General features: G+C 42.6%; 1 protein-coding gene across 2 annotated transcripts in view; it reads left to right on the forward strand.

The window, feature by feature from the left end:
- Positions 1-114: 114 nt before the first annotated feature.
- Positions 115-19123, forward strand: part of ITGA8 (integrin subunit alpha 8) — a 179922-nt gene continuing 160913 nt past the window's right edge. For both annotated transcript variants that reach the window (XM_077758434.1, XM_077758435.1), the window contains exons 1-2: positions 115-320; positions 913-1046. In XM_077758434.1, coding sequence (XP_077614560.1) covers positions 115-320; positions 913-1046 — 340 coding nt within the window. The remainder of the gene's footprint in view (positions 321-912; positions 1047-19123) is intronic.

Below are 19123 nucleotides of genomic sequence, written 5' to 3' on the forward strand. Positions count from 1 at the left end.
CACCAGCCCGGGACGCAAGCATCTGGGGACCCCCGCCCGCCGTCCCCGCTGAGGAGCCGGGCCGGCTTCTGGGGCTCCCGCACCCCGGGTGAGCACCCCCCGGGGCGGAGGGCGATGTCTGCCGGGGCCCGCCGCGGTCCCCGGGACAGCCGGGTGCAGCCGCTCGCGCCCCTCTGGTGCTTCTCGGCCGCGCTGGGCGTGCTGTGGGTCCCCGCCTCGCAGGCGTTCAACTTGGACGTGGACAAGCTCACGGTGTACAGCGGCCCGGCGGGCAGCTACTTCGGCTACGCGGTGGACTTCCACATACCTGCCGCTCGCACGTAAGTCGCCCCGCGCGGGGAGTGAGGCGCGCGGCGGGCAAGCTGGCCACAGACTGGGGCTCTGCCCCTCTCTCTGCCCGGGGGACCCGCGCCTGTGCCCGCAGCCCCACGGAGGGAGAGGCCAGGGATTCCANTAATGACGTGCCACTTGCATAGACAACGCAAGTCCGGGGGAGCTCCCAGGACTCAGCAAAGACTCGAGCATCCATCGTACAAAAGGGGAAGGGGGACCGAACAGTTTCAAGTCTGTTTATGCAGAGCCTGTAACAATTAAGTGTCTGGGCGCAAGTGCGGTCTGCTGCTAGCGGCTGGGCTCTGTCCTTTGCTATTTTTCCCCCCTTCTCTCATCTCACTGTATACATAGCTCCACCTAGAGAAGAATGAGGACTATTTGCAGCCTCTTCAAAACCAGGTTTCAGACGCCCGTAGGTTTCCAACGGGAAATCCAGTTTGACATTCGGTCTCCATCATAAATACGTTTCTACCCCCCGACCCCCACTCTAGTCTCAGCGAGCACGCGGCTACGGAGCCTGCATCGCATACGCACACTTTTATGATTCCCAAGGAGTGATTTTCTCCAACCCTTTCGCAGAGCGAGTGTCTTGGTGGGGGCGCCCAAAGCCAACACCAGCCAGCCAGACATCGTGGAAGGGGGAGCCGTCTATTACTGTCCTTGGCCCGCCGAGGGGTCTGCACAGTGCAAGCAGATACCGTTTGACACCACCAGTAAGTGATATTTGTCATTCTCAGCGCGGGTCCCGGTTTCAAAGAACCAGAGCCATCCTGGAGTTAACTCCTCCACTTTGTTTCTCTTCATTCGGCCTGTCTGATGGGTTTGTGTTGTGGGCTGTCCAGGTCCATCCACTTAAGCCTGAGTGAGCAGGAGGAAAATGTATGGCGAACCCCAGTCAGGGAGCCTTGGTATTTTGACCTTGAGTATTTGGGTATGTCCTAGTAACTTCTGTTTCCTTACTGCTCCAAGATGAGCACTTTCAGGGGGAGTGGATGCTTTGAAGAAATACAAGTATTCCACCCTAATCTTGATTATGGAGAGAGTTTGGTTGCTTCCAAGGAGAGATCTGGGAAAAGACAGACCCTTAGCATTTCCAGTGCCCAGAGTCCAGAGGCAAAGCTCAGCTGCTGTAGACCCAGACATTGCTCCATGTTGCTGTTTAATTCTTTACAGAAAGAAAGAATTTTCTTTCAAAATATTGGACATTGGATGCAAACTAGTACAGGCAGAGTGTGGATGGATTACATTCATTTCCAAAATCCCCAGACAGATGTTTCTTATTTAATTAAAGGGCAAATACATTTTAAACAATTCAGGCTGGTTATGTTTCCCCTGGTATTTTCTCTTTGGGTCCCGAGAAAATAATTTAAATGTAATGCTTTCAAAAACATCAACACTGAATGCTTTCATTTGTACCTCTAAAACTTTATGAATTCAAAAGGTATACATGATCGAAAACCAAATATCTCTTTTCAGAAAAATGTGAACTCAAATAATGTTCTTGATTGATCAACCACTTAAAATACCTTTTGCACCACCCAACTATTTGATGACATCATTCTTCATTATTGTTACATTAGAGTGCAGGTAGAATGTAGAAAATCTATCTTCACAGCATTTTAATGAAACTGGATGGGTGGTATTTTGCATATTTTTATTTTAAAAGAGAAAATAATGTCAATTCTTTCAATATGGAAATCATTTCAAAGAAAAAACTTTTATGCAAGGTTTACCTTGAATTATGACCAAATAAGGAAAGTATTTTACAAAAGCATTTTCAAATTACGTCTTTTATAGGTATCTATATATAGTCACAAAGCTCAGCTACCATTTTATTAATTTTAGATGCTTTATCGGTTATTTCTTACCAATTTTTAAGCTTTACACTTTTAAATTAATTAGAAATTAGAAAAATTAAGCCGCTTGATGTCAACTTGTAGAAGAAATCTTTCAATTAGGTGTTTAATTGGGATTTTAGATGCTTCTGATTACTGACCTCTAGCATGAGAATAAATTTCCTAAATCAGAAGAATTATGGATCAAATTAATCACATTTTTAATAATCCATATCAAAATCATTTGTATTTTTTAAAGTCTTTCAAACTTATGCCTTGATAAATAAAGACATAAAGCATTGGTATTATTTGAATTTAAGTAAAGGAAAATAAGTATGTAGACTTTAACATATGTTAATGTCTTTTTACTGAGAAAGTAATCTACAGTCATGGACGTGAATTTTATAACCTTCTAGAACATTCCGATAACATACATACCAAATCAGGATCTGGTTAGTATATTTTTCCTTTGATAAAAGAAGAACTGATGTCTGCCCAGATAAGTCACATCTGAATACCTTTCTAAATGCTAATCCCAGTAGATATCATGGTTCAATAGATGAAAACCAGAGAATCAGACATCAATATGAATTTTTAAAAATGGAACACTCCCAAACCCAAATATCCAGTGTTAAATTACAATAGGTAAATTTTCCAAAAGTTCCTTCTAAAGCCGCTGTTTGGATATTTGAATTCACTTTCCCATAGAGAACTAATGCTGAAAGATTGTGCTTTGGTTTCCAGAATAGCCCACAGGAATGCACTTAACCCTTATTGGAGCCGAATTATATTTGCAGTGAAACAGTAGGGGACAGACTAGTCCAATTTTAGCAATTAAGGAAATAGCAAAATAATAAGAAGGCTGAGAAAAGATCAGTGTTACTTGGAGAAAGAGCCAGGGGTGAATGGCATCTTCTGTGCAAGTTGTGAGGAAGACTCTGGATATCTCAAAGGGCTTTAGAGATTAATGCTCATGGTCTTTCACTATGTCTTATTTTACTTCTAAACGAATGGAGGTTCTTAGGGTGGTTTTTTTTTTTTTTTGAGAGATAGATGCCCTTATCCTACCATTATACTTAGCAACTATAACTGCATTGATTTGAGGATTCATAAAATGAACAAAAAATAAGGGGTAAAAAGCAGAGAGGGAGATTGATATTTCTGAAATAATTGAGCAAAACAAACAAAAAGCTTAGGAAACCACACGTTTGCGAGAAATGAGTGGTCTGTGATGGAATGGACAAGGCAGTGGTCTGTGAAAGCTTGGGGGAGTCCCACTGAGAGAATCTTTGAGTAAAGAAAGTTCCCCATGTTAGCCATCAGGGGGTACTGTGGGCCCAGGAACCTTGACTGTTGGGAATGGCCTGGGAACCCCAGCTCGGCTTGACCTTGGCTACTGAGTGGGTGCTAGCACAGGACACGTCATTTCTACCAATTTCTTATCCAGACGCCCCAGACAATGGAAATGCCAGTAGCTGCGATTTGCTGGAAAGCACGGAAAGAGGAGGGGCACCAGGTGTTAGTATAGCAATTTTCCAGTTTAAGCCTCTGTTCTTTGCGCAGAATGTTATCTTGGAAGCAAAGATGAAAGACAGAAACAAAGGTGTTGCTGCCTCCGGGTCTGGCAGTCAGTGTTCCGACATGCTTCACATGTATTGATCACCTACTGTATACCGCGTATTTCTAATCCATAAAATGCATTTTATGAATAAGGAAATTGACATCAAATGTATTTGAAAAAGATACAGTCAAGGCCACACGATGGTAAGTGGACAGCGCAAGGTTGAAAAAGAGGTCTGCCTGCTATAGAGCCTGCCTCTTCCCCCTGCCTTCCTTCCAGAAAGGGGAGAAGCCTGGCCCTGATCAGGTGCAAATTCGGAGTCCAGTCCTATGGAGCTGAGACATTGCTTGCCCTCCCCTCCGTGTCTCCATTCCATTGCCCCACAATTACCTTCACAGATTCCAATTAAAATGATCTTCTAGAGAAGATCTGGAAGGGAAAAGTGGTTTGGGTCGGGGGTTGTGGAAAGCAGAGGTCATAGAAGGAGACTTTTTCTCAATAGGAACGATGGGTCGTACAAGCCCCTGGTTTGCCAGAGCTCCTCACAGAGGGCTGTGTCCCCTCACTGTCCCCTGTCACCTGTCTCCTGTCTTACTCTCTTCCCATCGATGGCAATGTACAGTTTTCCCAAAAAAGGAAGAAAATTTCTCTGCTTGACGAAGTACTGGCTCTCAGGCCTGAACACCCACAAACTGATGGCCACATAATAGTGTGACATGTGTGATGTCCCTGGCAGAAATACGTATTGCACTGCAAATATTCCTCTGAAAAGATAGTCCTGACTTCCCTGGTGTTTTAACTCTGGGTCTGCTTTTACTATTACATCTGAACTCAAGGGGTTTTGAGTAAACTTGACCGTTTAATGACATTGTTTCAACTTGTTCAGGCCCCTGGGGTGTCTACAATTTCTTGTTCACAGTGGTAACCAACTAAACTCAGCCTAGGCATTGAAGGAGACTAGCCTATAATTCAGTCCCTGAATCTGGTTGTAATCTTGAACTTCAGTTTCTGTAAGGTCAACTGCCTTTTTTCTTTTTAAACTTCCATTTAGTTCATTGTTGTTGTTTTCATTAAATAATCATTTATTTTATTTGTACTTTATCATACAAGGATTGGATATTACCATATCATATTGAATTTCAAAAATTACTTCCTCACCATCAATGCAAAACCAGGAAGCCGGGAATAGCCTCACACTTCAAATGCATGAATACTATTAAAATCTGTGGTCCTTTCAAGTATGGAGAAAGGAAACCTTAGGGAGGCATATGGCTGCGGGGGAGGGGCAAAGTGCAAAGAGTAGATAATTTTCCTGCTCTGCGCAAAATCAAGTGGTTGCAAAAAAAGCACTTCTCTCATCTCCCTTCTGTCTTGCCCTCTTACTTCACTAGAATACAATTCCCCCATCACCAAATTGATCTCTTTCACTTCTGCCTCAGGAACTCCCTAAACTGTGCCCCGTGCCTTAAACAATTTAAAACAAAGCATCTGCCAAATTCATGCCTCTCCTTTCTGAATCTACTCCCAGGTTCATTTCTTCTTTTTCTTGCCTTTTCGAAACCCATGTGTGGGGTAAATAAAGCTACTACATTACAGCCTCCCCCTCCAAACAGGGGAAAGAGTGAAACAGAATGAATAGAGCCTCACCTTTGGAATGATGAAGGGCAAATTGCAACAATAGTAGCAAAGGCATGGTGTGCAAATATCTGATTAAATACACAATGAAACATTTTGAGGAGCAAGATAATGACATGCTAATTACCCATGACAATCATCCTAGCACTGAGAAAAATGGTGAGGTAGTGCAGCCGGGAACCACTGGCAATTAGGGACCCACAAAAAGAACGAACCAGGAAGAGGTGGGAGGTGCCATTGAGATTTGGAAGTCATGTGAGAAAAAGTGCTAGAATTTGTCTGGCCTTTATCTAGTATCTTTGTGTTTAAACAACCACCACCACAAAACAAAACCTTAAAATGGAAGACCCTTTGGTCAGGATATTTCAAAGCTCTGTAATGGTACGATTTTTGTTGGAACTGTGTTTTAGCTTCGGGACCGGAAGCCTTTGTGTTGGGGGTCTGTTTTATTTTGTGTTAAGCGAGCCCACAATAAGAAGCAGCTTCAAGCATCTGGCGCTGTGACTTGTACAGGGGCTGCTTTTTGATAATATTGGGTGTGCCCTCATCTCATGTGAGGGTTGGGAAACATATTGGTCGCATAAGTCTTGCTGTTTCCAGCTTTCTCAGAGAGAAATCAGGTTTTGTTCAGGAACAAAGAGAAGAAAAACGTAGGTCAGAGCTATCACGTAAATGACAGAGGAAATAACACCAATGTGACAGAACTCATGGACAGCAGAAATCTGGGCTTTGAGGAGTCAGTTGAAAGTGGAAAAGGAGAGGAGGCAGCCTAAATATGACCTCCATTAAGAATTAATCATGCCATAATTAGTATAAGTTTCGCTAATCAGAACCATATATATACATATATATTCAGTGTTGATCCTGCTGAATCATTCATTGAGGGTGGTTTCGCTGGATGGTGGTATTCTAGAAACAACTCATGATGGCTACCATGCCTGACACACAGCCTCAGACAGATGCACCCACCTTCCTAAGCTTCTCCCAATTGGCTCAGACTTTCATACGACAGAATGCACCCGAGTCCTGATACGAGAAGGCAGGAGGCAGTGGTCCCTACAGCACATAGCAACTGAGGAAGCAATTAGAAAAAGGAAGTCCTTGAAACTGTAACTAGAAATGGGAAACAGATCTGCTCTGTGGCTGGTTGAGTAGTATGAGCATTAGGCGCCTGTTGTTGCCTGATCTGCAAAATTCTTTCAAGAAGCTAGAGGTCTGTGTGATGGAACAGGCTTCCAGGCATTTGGCAGGAATGGCCCGTGTAGCAGCTGCAGCATTCTGGGAGAAAGGTAAGAAATTGTCTCAAAATTATTCTGACAGAGAAGGAAAAAGCATTTGGGCATTTAAGGTGACTGGTTGAGATGTGTGCCTTCAGACTTTACCTGTTGCGTATAGAGAGACCTGTAGCTGTGCAAGTGTGTTGATAAAGAGTGTTGCCAATATTACCAGAAAAGCTCAGATCAAGTGTTCCCTGACTGACACCATTCAGATTAAAAAAAAAAAAAATACGGATTTTTGAGGAATTTTGATAGGAGACTAATTATTGATCCCGTTAAAAGCACCCACCTAAGTGCCTGGGTGGCTCAGTTGGTTAAGGATCTGACTTCGGCTCAGGTCATGATCTCATGGTTTGTGAGTTCAAGCCCCGCGTTGGGCTCTGTGCTGACAGCTCAGAACCTGGAGCCTGCTTCGGATTCTGTGTCTCCCTCTCTCTCTGCCCCTCCCCTGCTCACTCTCTGTCTCTCAAAAGATAAACATTAAAAAAAATTGTCACCTAGAAAATCATATTTAATTTTCAAAATTCAGTTTCAGTATATCCTTACAAAAATATATGTAACGTATCAAGTAAGGGACACTTGTGTAATGAAATCCAAAAATAGATTGACATAATTTTAATTCTATTATGGATATTTAAGGTACATAAGCAAATCACAATTCACTGATAGGTGATTTACACTTAAAATGTTCTACCTAATACACTGGTGTTATTTTCTTGGACTTGAGAGCCAGGTACCTCCCACATCAGTTTGGAAGAAATAGAGCTGAATCTCAGTTCTGCAAAAAGTCCAGTTGCTGAACTTCTGATATTTAGTATATGGCCCCAAAGGTCTGCCAAGTTTTCTAGATCCATAAATATTGGTAAAAGTGATCATTAAGCCTTTTAATTGTTTTCAGTAGAAACAAGGCATAGATTACAAAATAATTCTTTGTAAAAGTGCCAGGTGTTGGGGGTGGAAAGGAGGTGTTGATTCCAAAGGTTGAGAACAAGGGAGTTTGGGGGTTCAGGGGTTGACACACAATATAACTTTCTATGTCTTGATTGTGGTGGTGGATACATGAATATGTGTATTTGTCCAAACCCATTGAACAATCTGTTACCACGAGTGAATCTGACTGTTGGGAAATGAAAAAGAAAATCTTTATGGAAAATGCTAGAGAGTTGTATATTGGATGTGGAGATTCAGTTTGGTTTTGTGACCATTGCTATGAGCCTGTGGTCTTTAAGCTCCTGGATTATTGGAAGGTCTGATGTAATAACAACTGGCAGTATAAGGAGACACATTATCTTTGAAGAGCATAGGCTACTGCCTCTAAATATGGGGGAACAATTGGTCAGATCATCATGTAGGACCTTCTTTGTTATTCTTTAAGTACAGGACCATATGTTCAGGGGCTCCTGGGTGGCTCAGTCAGTTTAGTGTCCTACTTTGGCTCAGGTCATGATCTCATGGTTTGTGAGTTCCAGCCCCACATTGGGCTCTGTGCTAACAGCTCAGAGCCTGAAGCCTGCTTTGGATTCTGTCTCCCTCTCTTTCTGTTCCTCCCCGGCTCATGCTCTGTCTCCCTCTGTCCCTAAAATATAAATAAAGGTTTAAAAAAAATTAAAGGATCATTTATGTTCAGAGTGTGTTTGGTAAGAGCCCTGTCAATGAAAACATGTTGAGTAAGAATAAATCTTTGTGATGAAGCATTATACTTGTGTAATTTTCTTATCCTTACTGAAATTCAGGCATGGGACCCCTCATGGGGTAGTTTATTAAACTAGGGAGACCTCACTTCAGACATTTTCTGTAGTTATCACAGTCAGGCCAAGTCCACTGCCAGGCATGTACATAATAAATTAGTTCAATTTTATTCTTTACCTCAGATATCTGATATAAGGACACAGATTTGCAAATGATATCATTGCAAAAGCTTCTGTATTCATCAACCTTGGTTTCCAGGATGTGTAGAGATTGGAAAGGCACACATCGTTGGAAGAGGTTTATGCAGGAACCTTGCACAGCCCCCTTCATGCAGAACCCTGGCCCCAGGTGTGGCTGGTTGAAGCCAGTTCCCACTAGTCGGGTTACAGCTCCATTCACAGTATATCACAGCACAGGGTTTCTCTGAAACATGTATTACATATCCACCCATGTCCCCTCTCACCCTGGGCCCACGTCCTGGTGTCCTTGACCATCCAGAACATCCTCTCTCCCAGTAATGACTTTCTAGTACTTCTGGCTTCTCGCTTCCTACCATTCCCAATGGGAAATAGGTTTTAGACATTAATTGCAAAGTTGCTGCCAACTGTTGGTCAATTGTGGCATAACCACCCAATTAAGTAATATATAATCATAAAACATGAAGTCTACCAAGAATCACTATTAATATGAGAAAATGGCTTAATTTTAACGTCAGGTGAAAAACATAAAATTCAAAATTGTATCTAGAACTGTCGGAGAGTACAAGAACGCATATGCATTGAGAAGCTGTCCTCGGAAAGTGTGTTTAAAACCAAATTTTTTCTTTTTAAAATTTTTTTAAGTTTATTTATTTCAAGAGAGAGAGAGAGAGCACGCACACATGAGTTGGTGGGGGGAGGGGTAGAGAGAGAGATTGAGAGAGAGAAAGAGAGAATCCCAAGCAGGCTATGTACTCTTAGCACAGAGCCCAACACGGGTCTCCATCTCACGAATCATAAGATCATGACCTGAACCAAAATCAAGAGATGGATGCCTGACTAACTGAGTCACCCATGCACCCCTTTTTTTCTTTTTTTAAAATGCATTTTTACCTCATTTTCAAAAATATGAACAGGTATTTATTTATGATCTGGAAAACTAGTAAAAGTAAGCATGCAAACATTTCTAAGTGAAATTGCTGAGTTCATGAAGTATTGTACTATTTCTATATGGGTGTTTATGTTTACAAATATTGAAGACCAAGGATATTTTCAGTAACACTTACATGTGTAAAAATAAGAACATGTAAGACATTCGATTGTCCCTGAATCAACAGGAACACGGACTTGATGGTGTGCAGGGCAGAAGGGGCTGCTCAAGGGGGCAAACCGTTGTATAGAGCCTAACAATTCAAATGCTAATTTCAACTGGAAACATCCTCACAGACATACCCAGAAATATGTGGGCACCCCATGAACCCATCAAGTTGACACGTAAAATTAACCATTACAAATTAACCTCTGTGAGACGTTCAATGCATGTTCTCCTCGGAAAGGCACCGAGAATTCATGAACTAAGGAAACCCACCGGATTCCTGGGTAGAACATTTATTGGTTGGTCACTATTTATCTTCACATTTCTTAGGCTGTAGGTACCCCGGTATTACTGTAGTAACGAATGACTCGGGATCTCTGGCTTCAAACAACCCAGGTGTATCACTTGCTCACACTGTGTATGTTTATTTTTTTTTAAGTTTATTTATTTATTTTGAGAGAGAGGTAGAGAAAGACAGCACAAGTAGGGGAGGGGCAGAGAGAAAGGGAGAGAGAGAATCCCAAGAGGGTTCCACACTGTAAGCGCACAGCCAGATGCAGGGCTCAGACTCAGGAAACTATGAGACTGTGACCTGAGCCAGAAACAAGAGCTAGATGCTTAACTGACTGAGCCATTCAGGTGCCCCTGTGTGCTTTATGTATGTTGGTAAGGAGGCTCTGTTTATTCAAGTCACCCAAGGACACAGGCTAATGGAGGTTCCTTATTGACGAGTGCTTTCAAGATCACTCTCACTGTAAAGGCAGGTGGAAAAGTGCACACTGTTAAAGGTTCTGCCTGGAATTGACATTCACCACTTCTCACATTTGTAGGGCAAAGCATGGCCAGGAGGTTGGCTGTGCCAACTTACTTCACACTTTTTTTTTAATACACCCCTAACAAAATTGTTATCTACAACCTGTAAAAGAATTCTAGACAGGAAATGTAGTAAAAGAGGTTGGTTTTGAAAAATGTGATTAAAACTGATTTTTCTTCTATACCTCACAGGCATATTTGTAAGACATATTTTTGGGGATACTGAAATGGCATAGCTCTTTGGGGCTGCAGTCAAACCCTTGCCCTTATAGTAGAGAGCACATAAATGGCAAGAAAATGAAGGTTTTTCTCTCAGCAGGGATTTGAATAAAAGTTTCTACTAAAAATCAGTCCTTAACCTGATCTGCCTGGATTCCATTCTCTGCCACAAATATTGTCTGGGAAGACTGAATGCCTTCATCCTTTCAGCCAGCCTCCTTGGGATACGTGCTATAAAGTCATAACATCTTTTCTCCCTCAAAGCACATTTCAGTTCATTTTTTAATATTCATTAATTAATTTTTGAGAGAGAGAGTCAGAGCATGCAAGGGCTCACATGCACACAAGTAGGGGAGGGGCAGAGAGGGAGAGAGAGAGAGAGAGAAAGAAAGAAGGAGACACAGAATCCAAAGCAGGCTCCAGGCTCTGAGCTGTCAGTACAGAGCCTGGCACGGAGCTCGAACTCATGAGCCATGAGATCATGACGTGAGCTGAAGTTGGACACTTAAACTGTCTGAGCCACCCAGGTGCCCTTCAGTTCATTTTAAACCACCTTTACTTCTAAAAATATTATCTTAAGACAACAAGGGAGTCGAAAGTGAAGCTTCGTATTAACGGACCATAAAATCAAATTTCAGTGACTAGAACAGGGTTAGTAATATTCTGCAAGCAGACACTGGTCTAAAGAGTAGAAGTGTGGCCATGAACAGAGCCCAGGGCCTTCCATACTCTTGTGGGGTTTACAGTACACATCCAGTGACAAACAGAGAAAAAGAAAGGTAAGGCCAAGGGACAGAGATCAGTGTGTGCACACACCCATGTTTTTATTTTCGATTGGGTGGGTATTAGTTTCCTGGTGCCGCAGTAACAAATTACCACACACTTGGTGGCTTCAAGCAGCACAAACTGATTACCTTACAGTTTTGGAGACCAAAGTAGAAACTAAGTCTGACTGGGCTCAAATCAACGTGCTGGCTGGGCTGTGTTCCTGCTGGATGCTCTGCGGGCAGAACCTGTTTCCGGTTTCCAGACACTGCCCACTATCCTTGGTGATAGCCCTCTTCTGTTTTCAAAACAAGCAATGTCGGCCTGAGTCATTCTTCCGCTGTCAAGTCTCTGGTTTTCCTTTCCTGCCTCCCTCTTCCACTCCAAAGTAGCCTTGTTATGACATTGGTCCTACCTGGTTAATCTACGATAATCTCTCTGTTTTAAACTCAGTTCATTAGCAACCTTAATCCTATCTGCAGCCTTAGTTCCCTTTGCCAGACAACCTAAAATATTCACAGGTTGGGGGGGGGAGGTTTAAGATATAGACATTTTAGGGATCTATTATTTTGCTTACCACAAGTGGTTAGAGTTTTATTGAGGAGGTGGTAAATCAGGACAAGGACCTAAATGAAGTGAGGGAGGAAACTAAGTATTGAGGGTTGGGTAGTGTTCCAGCCTACAGTAAAGTCATTGCTGAAGTCTGGAGATGAGAGTATCCTTGGGAGATAGATAAAGCCCACTGAGCTGGACCCAAATAAGTCAGAGAAAGAGTGACAGACAGAAAATGAAGCCAGAGGGCCAGGCAGAGGCAAGATTATGTAATAGCTTAAAGGCCAGGGTCAAGCTTAAAGGCCAATGCACTTTCATTTGAAAGTGCAGGTGGTGGAATTCCATGATGGGACCGATGAAAGGTGTGGAAGAAAGGGAGGATTTTGACCTGAGTAATAGAGGAACAGGACAGAGATGGGGAACAATGGGGGAAGGAGCAAGTCTTGGAACAAAATAATCAGGGGTCGAATCCAGACAGGTGAAACTTGAGCTGCCTACTGGACATCCAGGTGAGGTCACGTGGGAGGGCGGATGAATAAAGCTGGAGCTCAAGCATGAGGTTTGGAGACTGAGATTGGGAAGCCATGTATGTGTAGATGATGTTGAGGACCATGCTTCGGGGCATGGGTGTGACAGGAGAAGGGGGAAGCAAAGCACAGCCAAGCGAGAAGGGAAGAGAACAGGAGGGGGCAGATCATGGTTGAGACTGAGTCCTGGGGCACCTTGACATTTGGAGAAATATTGGAGAACTGAGAAGGAGAGCCACTGAGGTAGCCCAAGTCATGAAGCCAGCGAAGCAAGTCTTGTGAGGTGGAGTAAAGCAAGGACGGAAATGTGAACATTTGCTTTGGCAATGGGAAGTTCTTGCTGCCGAACAAAGTGGTGGAAGTGGAATCATGGAGAGAGACGGGGAGAGGACCAAGGACAGCAAAGCCCAAGGACCTTCACTGCAAATGGGCTCAGAATAATGGAGTCCTTGAGAAGGTCTTACGGCATGTTTGCAGTCTAAGCAGAATCATCCTGTTGAGAGGGAAGCAGCAGTGCCTGAAAGAGAAGGGGACCTTTAGGAAAAAAATCCAGCAAGGATGAAAAGGGGTGGGTGGGGACTCTTACACAGATGGACGGGACGGGGGCAGCTCTTCCTCGGGGACGAGACCCAGCACAACAAAGGCAGCACTGAGAGGAGCTTGGTGGGTCTGGAGATAGGATGAAGACAATGACTTTGGCTCACGTCTTGCATTTTCTCCATGAACCAGCAAGCAAGGGTATGAGCTGAGTGTGAGAAGGAAGCACACGGGCAGGTTAGCAGAAGGAGGAAGTGTGGAGAGTAGTTCCAGGGCAGAAGGAATCGAGCAGTGAGGTCACAGCATTGATTCACAGGCAGTGTGCAGGGACCGTGCAAATTTATACATCTAAATTTATTGGTGGAAGGAATAAATTTTTTGCCTCTGCTCACCTTATGTTATGGTTGTACTCATTTGGAATAGGATTTAAGGTCTCCCCGGGAACACATCCATCCCGAGTGTGAATCTTCTCTGAGGCTACACTGCAGATACAGAAGGTTTGAGTTCTGTCGGAAATGCCTACTTTAGGTAACATTAGGAATTTAACCACAAAATGAACCGTTTTGTTAGATGAATGGTTGGGATCCTTTTTACTACATCTTCTGGCAACACAGATGAGATCCCAAGGAAGAGGAAAGCATGTGACAGGAGTTAGTGTAAATACATTTTCAAACGCGATTGGGAGGCCAGTTTATACAGCCTTCATCCTGAAACCCAATCATATCCTGTATTTAAAAGCATTGCTTTGAGGTCATATTGAAGAGATTTATGTCATTCAATCTGCTTCCTGAGATTCCTATGCTGGGAGGTTTTCATTACTTCTTGAAGCAAATAAATTGCCGGGCACTAAACAGAAGCATGCTGTGTTCCTGCCAATCCGAAGGTGACCCATAAGCCATACTGAGACTTGTCAGTTCCCCAGCTGTACCTATGACCAAGACATTTGAGACCAGGTAATTAGTCCAAGTGTGAGAAAATCTAGAGCTGAGAGACGGTCTGAGGTATTCAAGGAGCTCTAAGAAAATCACTGTGGTTGGGAATGAAGGGATTATTCTGGCGAGGTGAGGGTGGCATGAGATCTCTGGCTTCAGGATAGAGAATGCATTTAAAAGTGGCAAGCCTTGGGGTGCCTGGGTGGCTCAGTCGGTTAAGTGTCTGACTCCGCTCAGGTCATGAATTTACCGTTCGTGATTTTGATCCCCACATCAGGCTCTGTGTTGACAGCTTGGAGCCTGGATCCTGCTTTAAATTCTGTGTGTCTCTCTCTCTGCCCCTCCTCCACTGATACTCTGCCTCTGTCTCTCAAAAATAAATAAACATAAAGTAAAACATAATAAATGTGGCAAGCCTGGAGGAAGGGAAACCAGAAGGAAGCTGTTGCAGAAACAGAAGCTAAAGAAATGGCAGTCACTACTAGGGAAGTAGCAACAGGGATAGAAAGAAACAGATGGACCTGAGAGAAGACTTTGGAAGGAAGAGTCGACAGGAACTGACTAGGGGATGAAATTTGGGAGTGCAGGATTGCTGATGGCCAAGGATGCATTCGAAGCTCCTGGCGTGGTTCATGGGGCTACCATTTTATTAGGTATAAATAACGAACAAGACAGACATAATCTCTGACCTTTTGACATTCAAGTCCAAAGGATGACGGCATCAATGCCTGGCAGTGTTGGCCTACGGTCAAGTGACATGACAGCAAAAAGTGAAGATTTTAGGTGTGCAGAAGGGCTTCTTTCCCTGCCCAGAGGGTTTGTGTGTATCAGGGACAGCTTTTCAGAAAGGGGATCGTTAAAGATCAGAGCCAAAGAGCGAAGTGTGTGTGTGTGTGTGGGTGCCCGTGGGTGTGCCTGTTCCAGCTGTCTGTCCCAGGGGCCAGTGAGCCGCGGAGAAGACTCTTCTGGCCAACGCACATTTGTGGAGTGTGTGGGAGCAGACAAGGTGAGAGGTGATGTCTTTCTGCAGTTCAGCTCTATCCAGCTCTCCCTTTCAGACTGTCATTTCATACCAGGGAAGTTTGTTTTCTTTTCTTTTATCTTTAATCTGGTCTGCTGGAGATGGCCTCCCGTGTCTCTTTGGAGAGAGGTTCCTCTAGCTGCATCATAAATTAGCAGAATATCCACCTCCCAAATCACTTGCACTGTACTAACAAAATTCCTTATTTCCAGAACAAACCTTACATATGACCTGAGTTAACTTGCATATAAAAAATATTTCAAACGATCTTGTATGATGTAGAAAACTCATTCAGATTATTACCAAAAAAATGTCTAAAGAACACTGGCTAGGCACTATTGGTTGTTAAAAACCTGAAATGCGATCTTTATTCTTGACAAGATGATATAGATGTGGAAATAATTGTAGCAGATGTATATTCCACCTAGATCAGGAAAACTATGTAGTATATGTGGAATGAAGCATTTAAATAGTGATTTGAAAAAAATAATTTAAAATAAAACTTAATGGGGTATCCAGGTGGCTCAGTCGGTTAAGCATCCGACTTCCACTCAGGTCATGATCTTCCGGTTCGTGGGTTCGAGTCCTGTATTGGGCTCTGTGCTAACAGCTCAGAGCCTGGAGCCTACTTCGGTTCCTGTGTCCCTTTCTTTCTCTGTCTCTCCCCTGTTTGTGATCTCTCTCTCTCTCAAAAATTAAAAAAAAATTAATAAAACTTTCATGATTGCCAGAAAAGAAATGGTTTAAACTAGAGGAATGAGTCAGAAGCCTCTTAAACTCTAAAGGTTGGAGGGGTTTACCAAAACTTAAGAGTTACTATGTCCAAGGCATAGGATTCCAATGACCTTCCTCCTAGTACCTTATGTAATTCTTCATACATTTTTTTACTTTATATTGTTTGAATTTTTAAGAACAAAAATCTGAAAGAATTTCAGTTTGAGAAGAAAGAGTTCTTGAAACTACATTTTATTTTTTTATTTTTTATTTTTAAAAAAAATTTTTTTTTAATGTTTTTTATTTCTAGGAGAGAGAGAGAGACAGCGTGAGCAGGGGAGGGTCAGAGAGAGAGGGAGTCACAGATTGAAACAGGCTCCAGGCTCTGAGCTGGCAGTCAGCACAGAGCCCGACGCGGGGCTCGAACCCACGAACCGCGAGATCATGACCTAAGCGAAAGTCAGACGCTTAACCGACTAAGCCACCCAGGCGCCCCTTGAAACTACATTTTAAAGCATTTTTTATGACAAATATATTTGATTTAATAGTTTGGCTTACATCATTTCACTATTTAGACATAATGCATGGGGTCCATGTGTATTCATTCAGTTATTTTACTTATTTGCTTCTTTACTTATTTATAATTGATAAATTTGACCTGATAAAATCCACAAATTTATACTTTAATGAAGTTATATAATGTAATGATTGCCTCTGAAGCATGCATATTGCATTCTATCATTTTAGAAGATTATTAATCATATTTATTACGCCATGCACTAGATCTCTGTGGCCTATTTACTACTCATTGAAAGTTTGTGCGGTTAAACACCATCATTCTTTCATTATTTTCCTCCATCCCCCCATCTCCTGCTAACCACCACTTTACTCTCCGTAAAGCAGGTTTTTAAGGAAGTGATTCAGATTAGTTAGCCAACAAGAAGGAACAGAATATTTCAAGAGAAACATCATGTCTGAGATCTAGGAGTACGACTTGACAGGGAGCAGAGAGAACGTTACTTGAATAGAAGAAAAGACCATACCTGGAGATCAGGTGTGGGGTTCTAGAACTACGCTGTGGAGGGCAGGGCATTTAGATTTGGTCTACTAGGTAAAGACAGGAAACCTGTTTAGTGCATGTCTGTGCACATAGACACGTATTTGTGTATTGTATACATATCTGGTATAAATCTATAAATAAGTCTAAAGAATATTTAATCAGAATAATGTACTTCTGTCTATCAACAGATGAATGGATACAGATGTGGTATATATACATATATATGCATTGAAATATTATTCAAACATTAAAAAGGAGAAAGCCTTGTCATTTGCATCACTGTGGCTAGAACTTGAGGGCATTATGGTAGGTGAAATAAGATACAGAAAGACAAATGCTATATAGTCGCACTTCTATGTGAACTCTAAAGGAAAACAAGCTCAGAAAAAGAGATCAGATGTGTGGTTACCAGAGGTGGGGGTATTGGAGGAATGTTGTCAAAAGGTACAAACATCTAGTTAAAAGATAAACAAGTCCTGGGAATGGAATGTACTACGTGATGACTATGGCTAACTTCACTGCATAGCATATATGAAAGGTGTTAAGAGAGTAGATCCTAAGAGTTCTCATCATCAGGGAAAAATTTTATTTTCTTTTTTGTATCTATGTAGGAGATAATGGATGTTTCCTAAATGTATTACTGTAATCATCTCACAATATATGTAAATCAAATCATGATGCTGTATGCCTTAAACTTTTCCAGTGCTGGATGTCTATTATATCTCAATAAAACGGGGGGGGGGGGGGGGGAAAACACANTTAATGAACCGTGAGATCATGACCAGATCTCAGAGTCAGACACTTAACCGACTGAGCCACCCAGGTGCCCCTTAATGTTTTGTAATAGTGGCTTTAGGGTATGGGGAATCATATGTTTGGAAGTTTAATTTTTCGGGACATAAAAATCAACCCCGGTTCTTTTCTTGGGCTTATTTCTTCTCCACAAGGAGTGTTTTTGCCACAGCTATATTTTTTGAATTTTACAAAGGAGTAATCCCTATTCTGAGATCCGTAGTTTCAATTTAAATGAAACTATTACAGCACACACTGATTATGGGAAAGATTACAAACAAACATTTAAAGATTTCTTTTTCCCTTGTCCTGATTAAAAATGTCTGGACAGCCCCTGCAACAACTTTAAGAAAATCCCTAATGCTGTTCACTTAAAGTGGTGACTGAAGGTGTAAGGAAGCTTACTGTCTTCCAGCACGAGGTCAAGGACTTATCTATAAATAGTTTTCGAAAATCCCCTCTTCTACCAGAATATTTGGCCTCACCTGTATGAGTTTCAGCTCCTCTCTCCCCCTTGGTCATCTGTCTTTACTTCTTGTAATGCCTCCCCTTTGACTAAGCTAAAAGATTAGAAAAGCCTGCTTGGAGCCCATATGTGCACCATATTCTATACTCTCACTCCTGCTCTGAAATGAGTATTCCCATGAAAAGGGAACCAAAAGCTTATAGGCTTGCCACCCACTGGGATTTGTACCCAGATTGCCCAGAAAGTGAAGTTACTGATTGAAGAAAGTTGGCTTCAAAGCCCAGAAATGTACAACAAGATAAGTCAATTTGATTACTACCACCCATCTAAGTTTTCCAGGTAGGCCTACAAATCTTTTTTTTTTTTAATGTTTATTCATTTTTTGAGGGGTGGAGAGAAGGAGAGGCAGAGAGAGAATGAGACACAGAATCTGAAGCAGGCTCCAGGCTCTAAACTGTCAGCACAGCTGACAGAGCCTGACACGGGGCTCAAACTCACAAACTGCAAGATCATGACCTGAGGTGAAGTTGGATGCTTAACCGACTGAGCCACCCATTAGGGCTTTACCGCTTAGAAAAATTTAAATCACATGCATTCACTATGAAATTTTTTCCCAAGCTTATGGCTTTGTTTTCTCCATAGTTTGTGATATGCCAAGGAGAGAATTGCTTAGGGAACTATCAGTCTCCACCATCTTCCATGACCACCGCCCCCCGCCAAGAGTTCTCTGGGGTTGACAGTGCATTTCGGGTAACCAGTGCCTTCCCTCTGCTATAGATCCACATGTCTCTTTCCTAATTGTTTACCCCGTGTCATCAATGTATCAGCGGGAGTTTGGTCAGGAAAACAAAAACCACTTTGAGATTTTTGGAGGAACAGCATACAAAGATCAAGTAGCTTGTCTGGCCATTGGAAAGCCTGGGGGTGTGGAGGTCAGGAAGGTCACTGCCAGCAGATGAAGAAATGTAGAATTTCAGGACTTGATCTCTATTGACAGACGCACCGAAAGGGGATTATTATCAAGGGATACTTAAAGAGCTGCGGGAAGAAGATCATATCTGTCACAGCTGATGCCCACGTGTGTGCCTGCAGCTGCCACCAG

Source organism: Crocuta crocuta, unplaced genomic scaffold (genome assembly GCF_008692635.1).
Source record: "Crocuta crocuta isolate KB4526 unplaced genomic scaffold, BGI_CrCroc_1.0 scaffold32, whole genome shotgun sequence".
In the NCBI taxonomy this organism is placed as follows: Eukaryota; Metazoa; Chordata; class Mammalia; order Carnivora; family Hyaenidae; genus Crocuta; species Crocuta crocuta.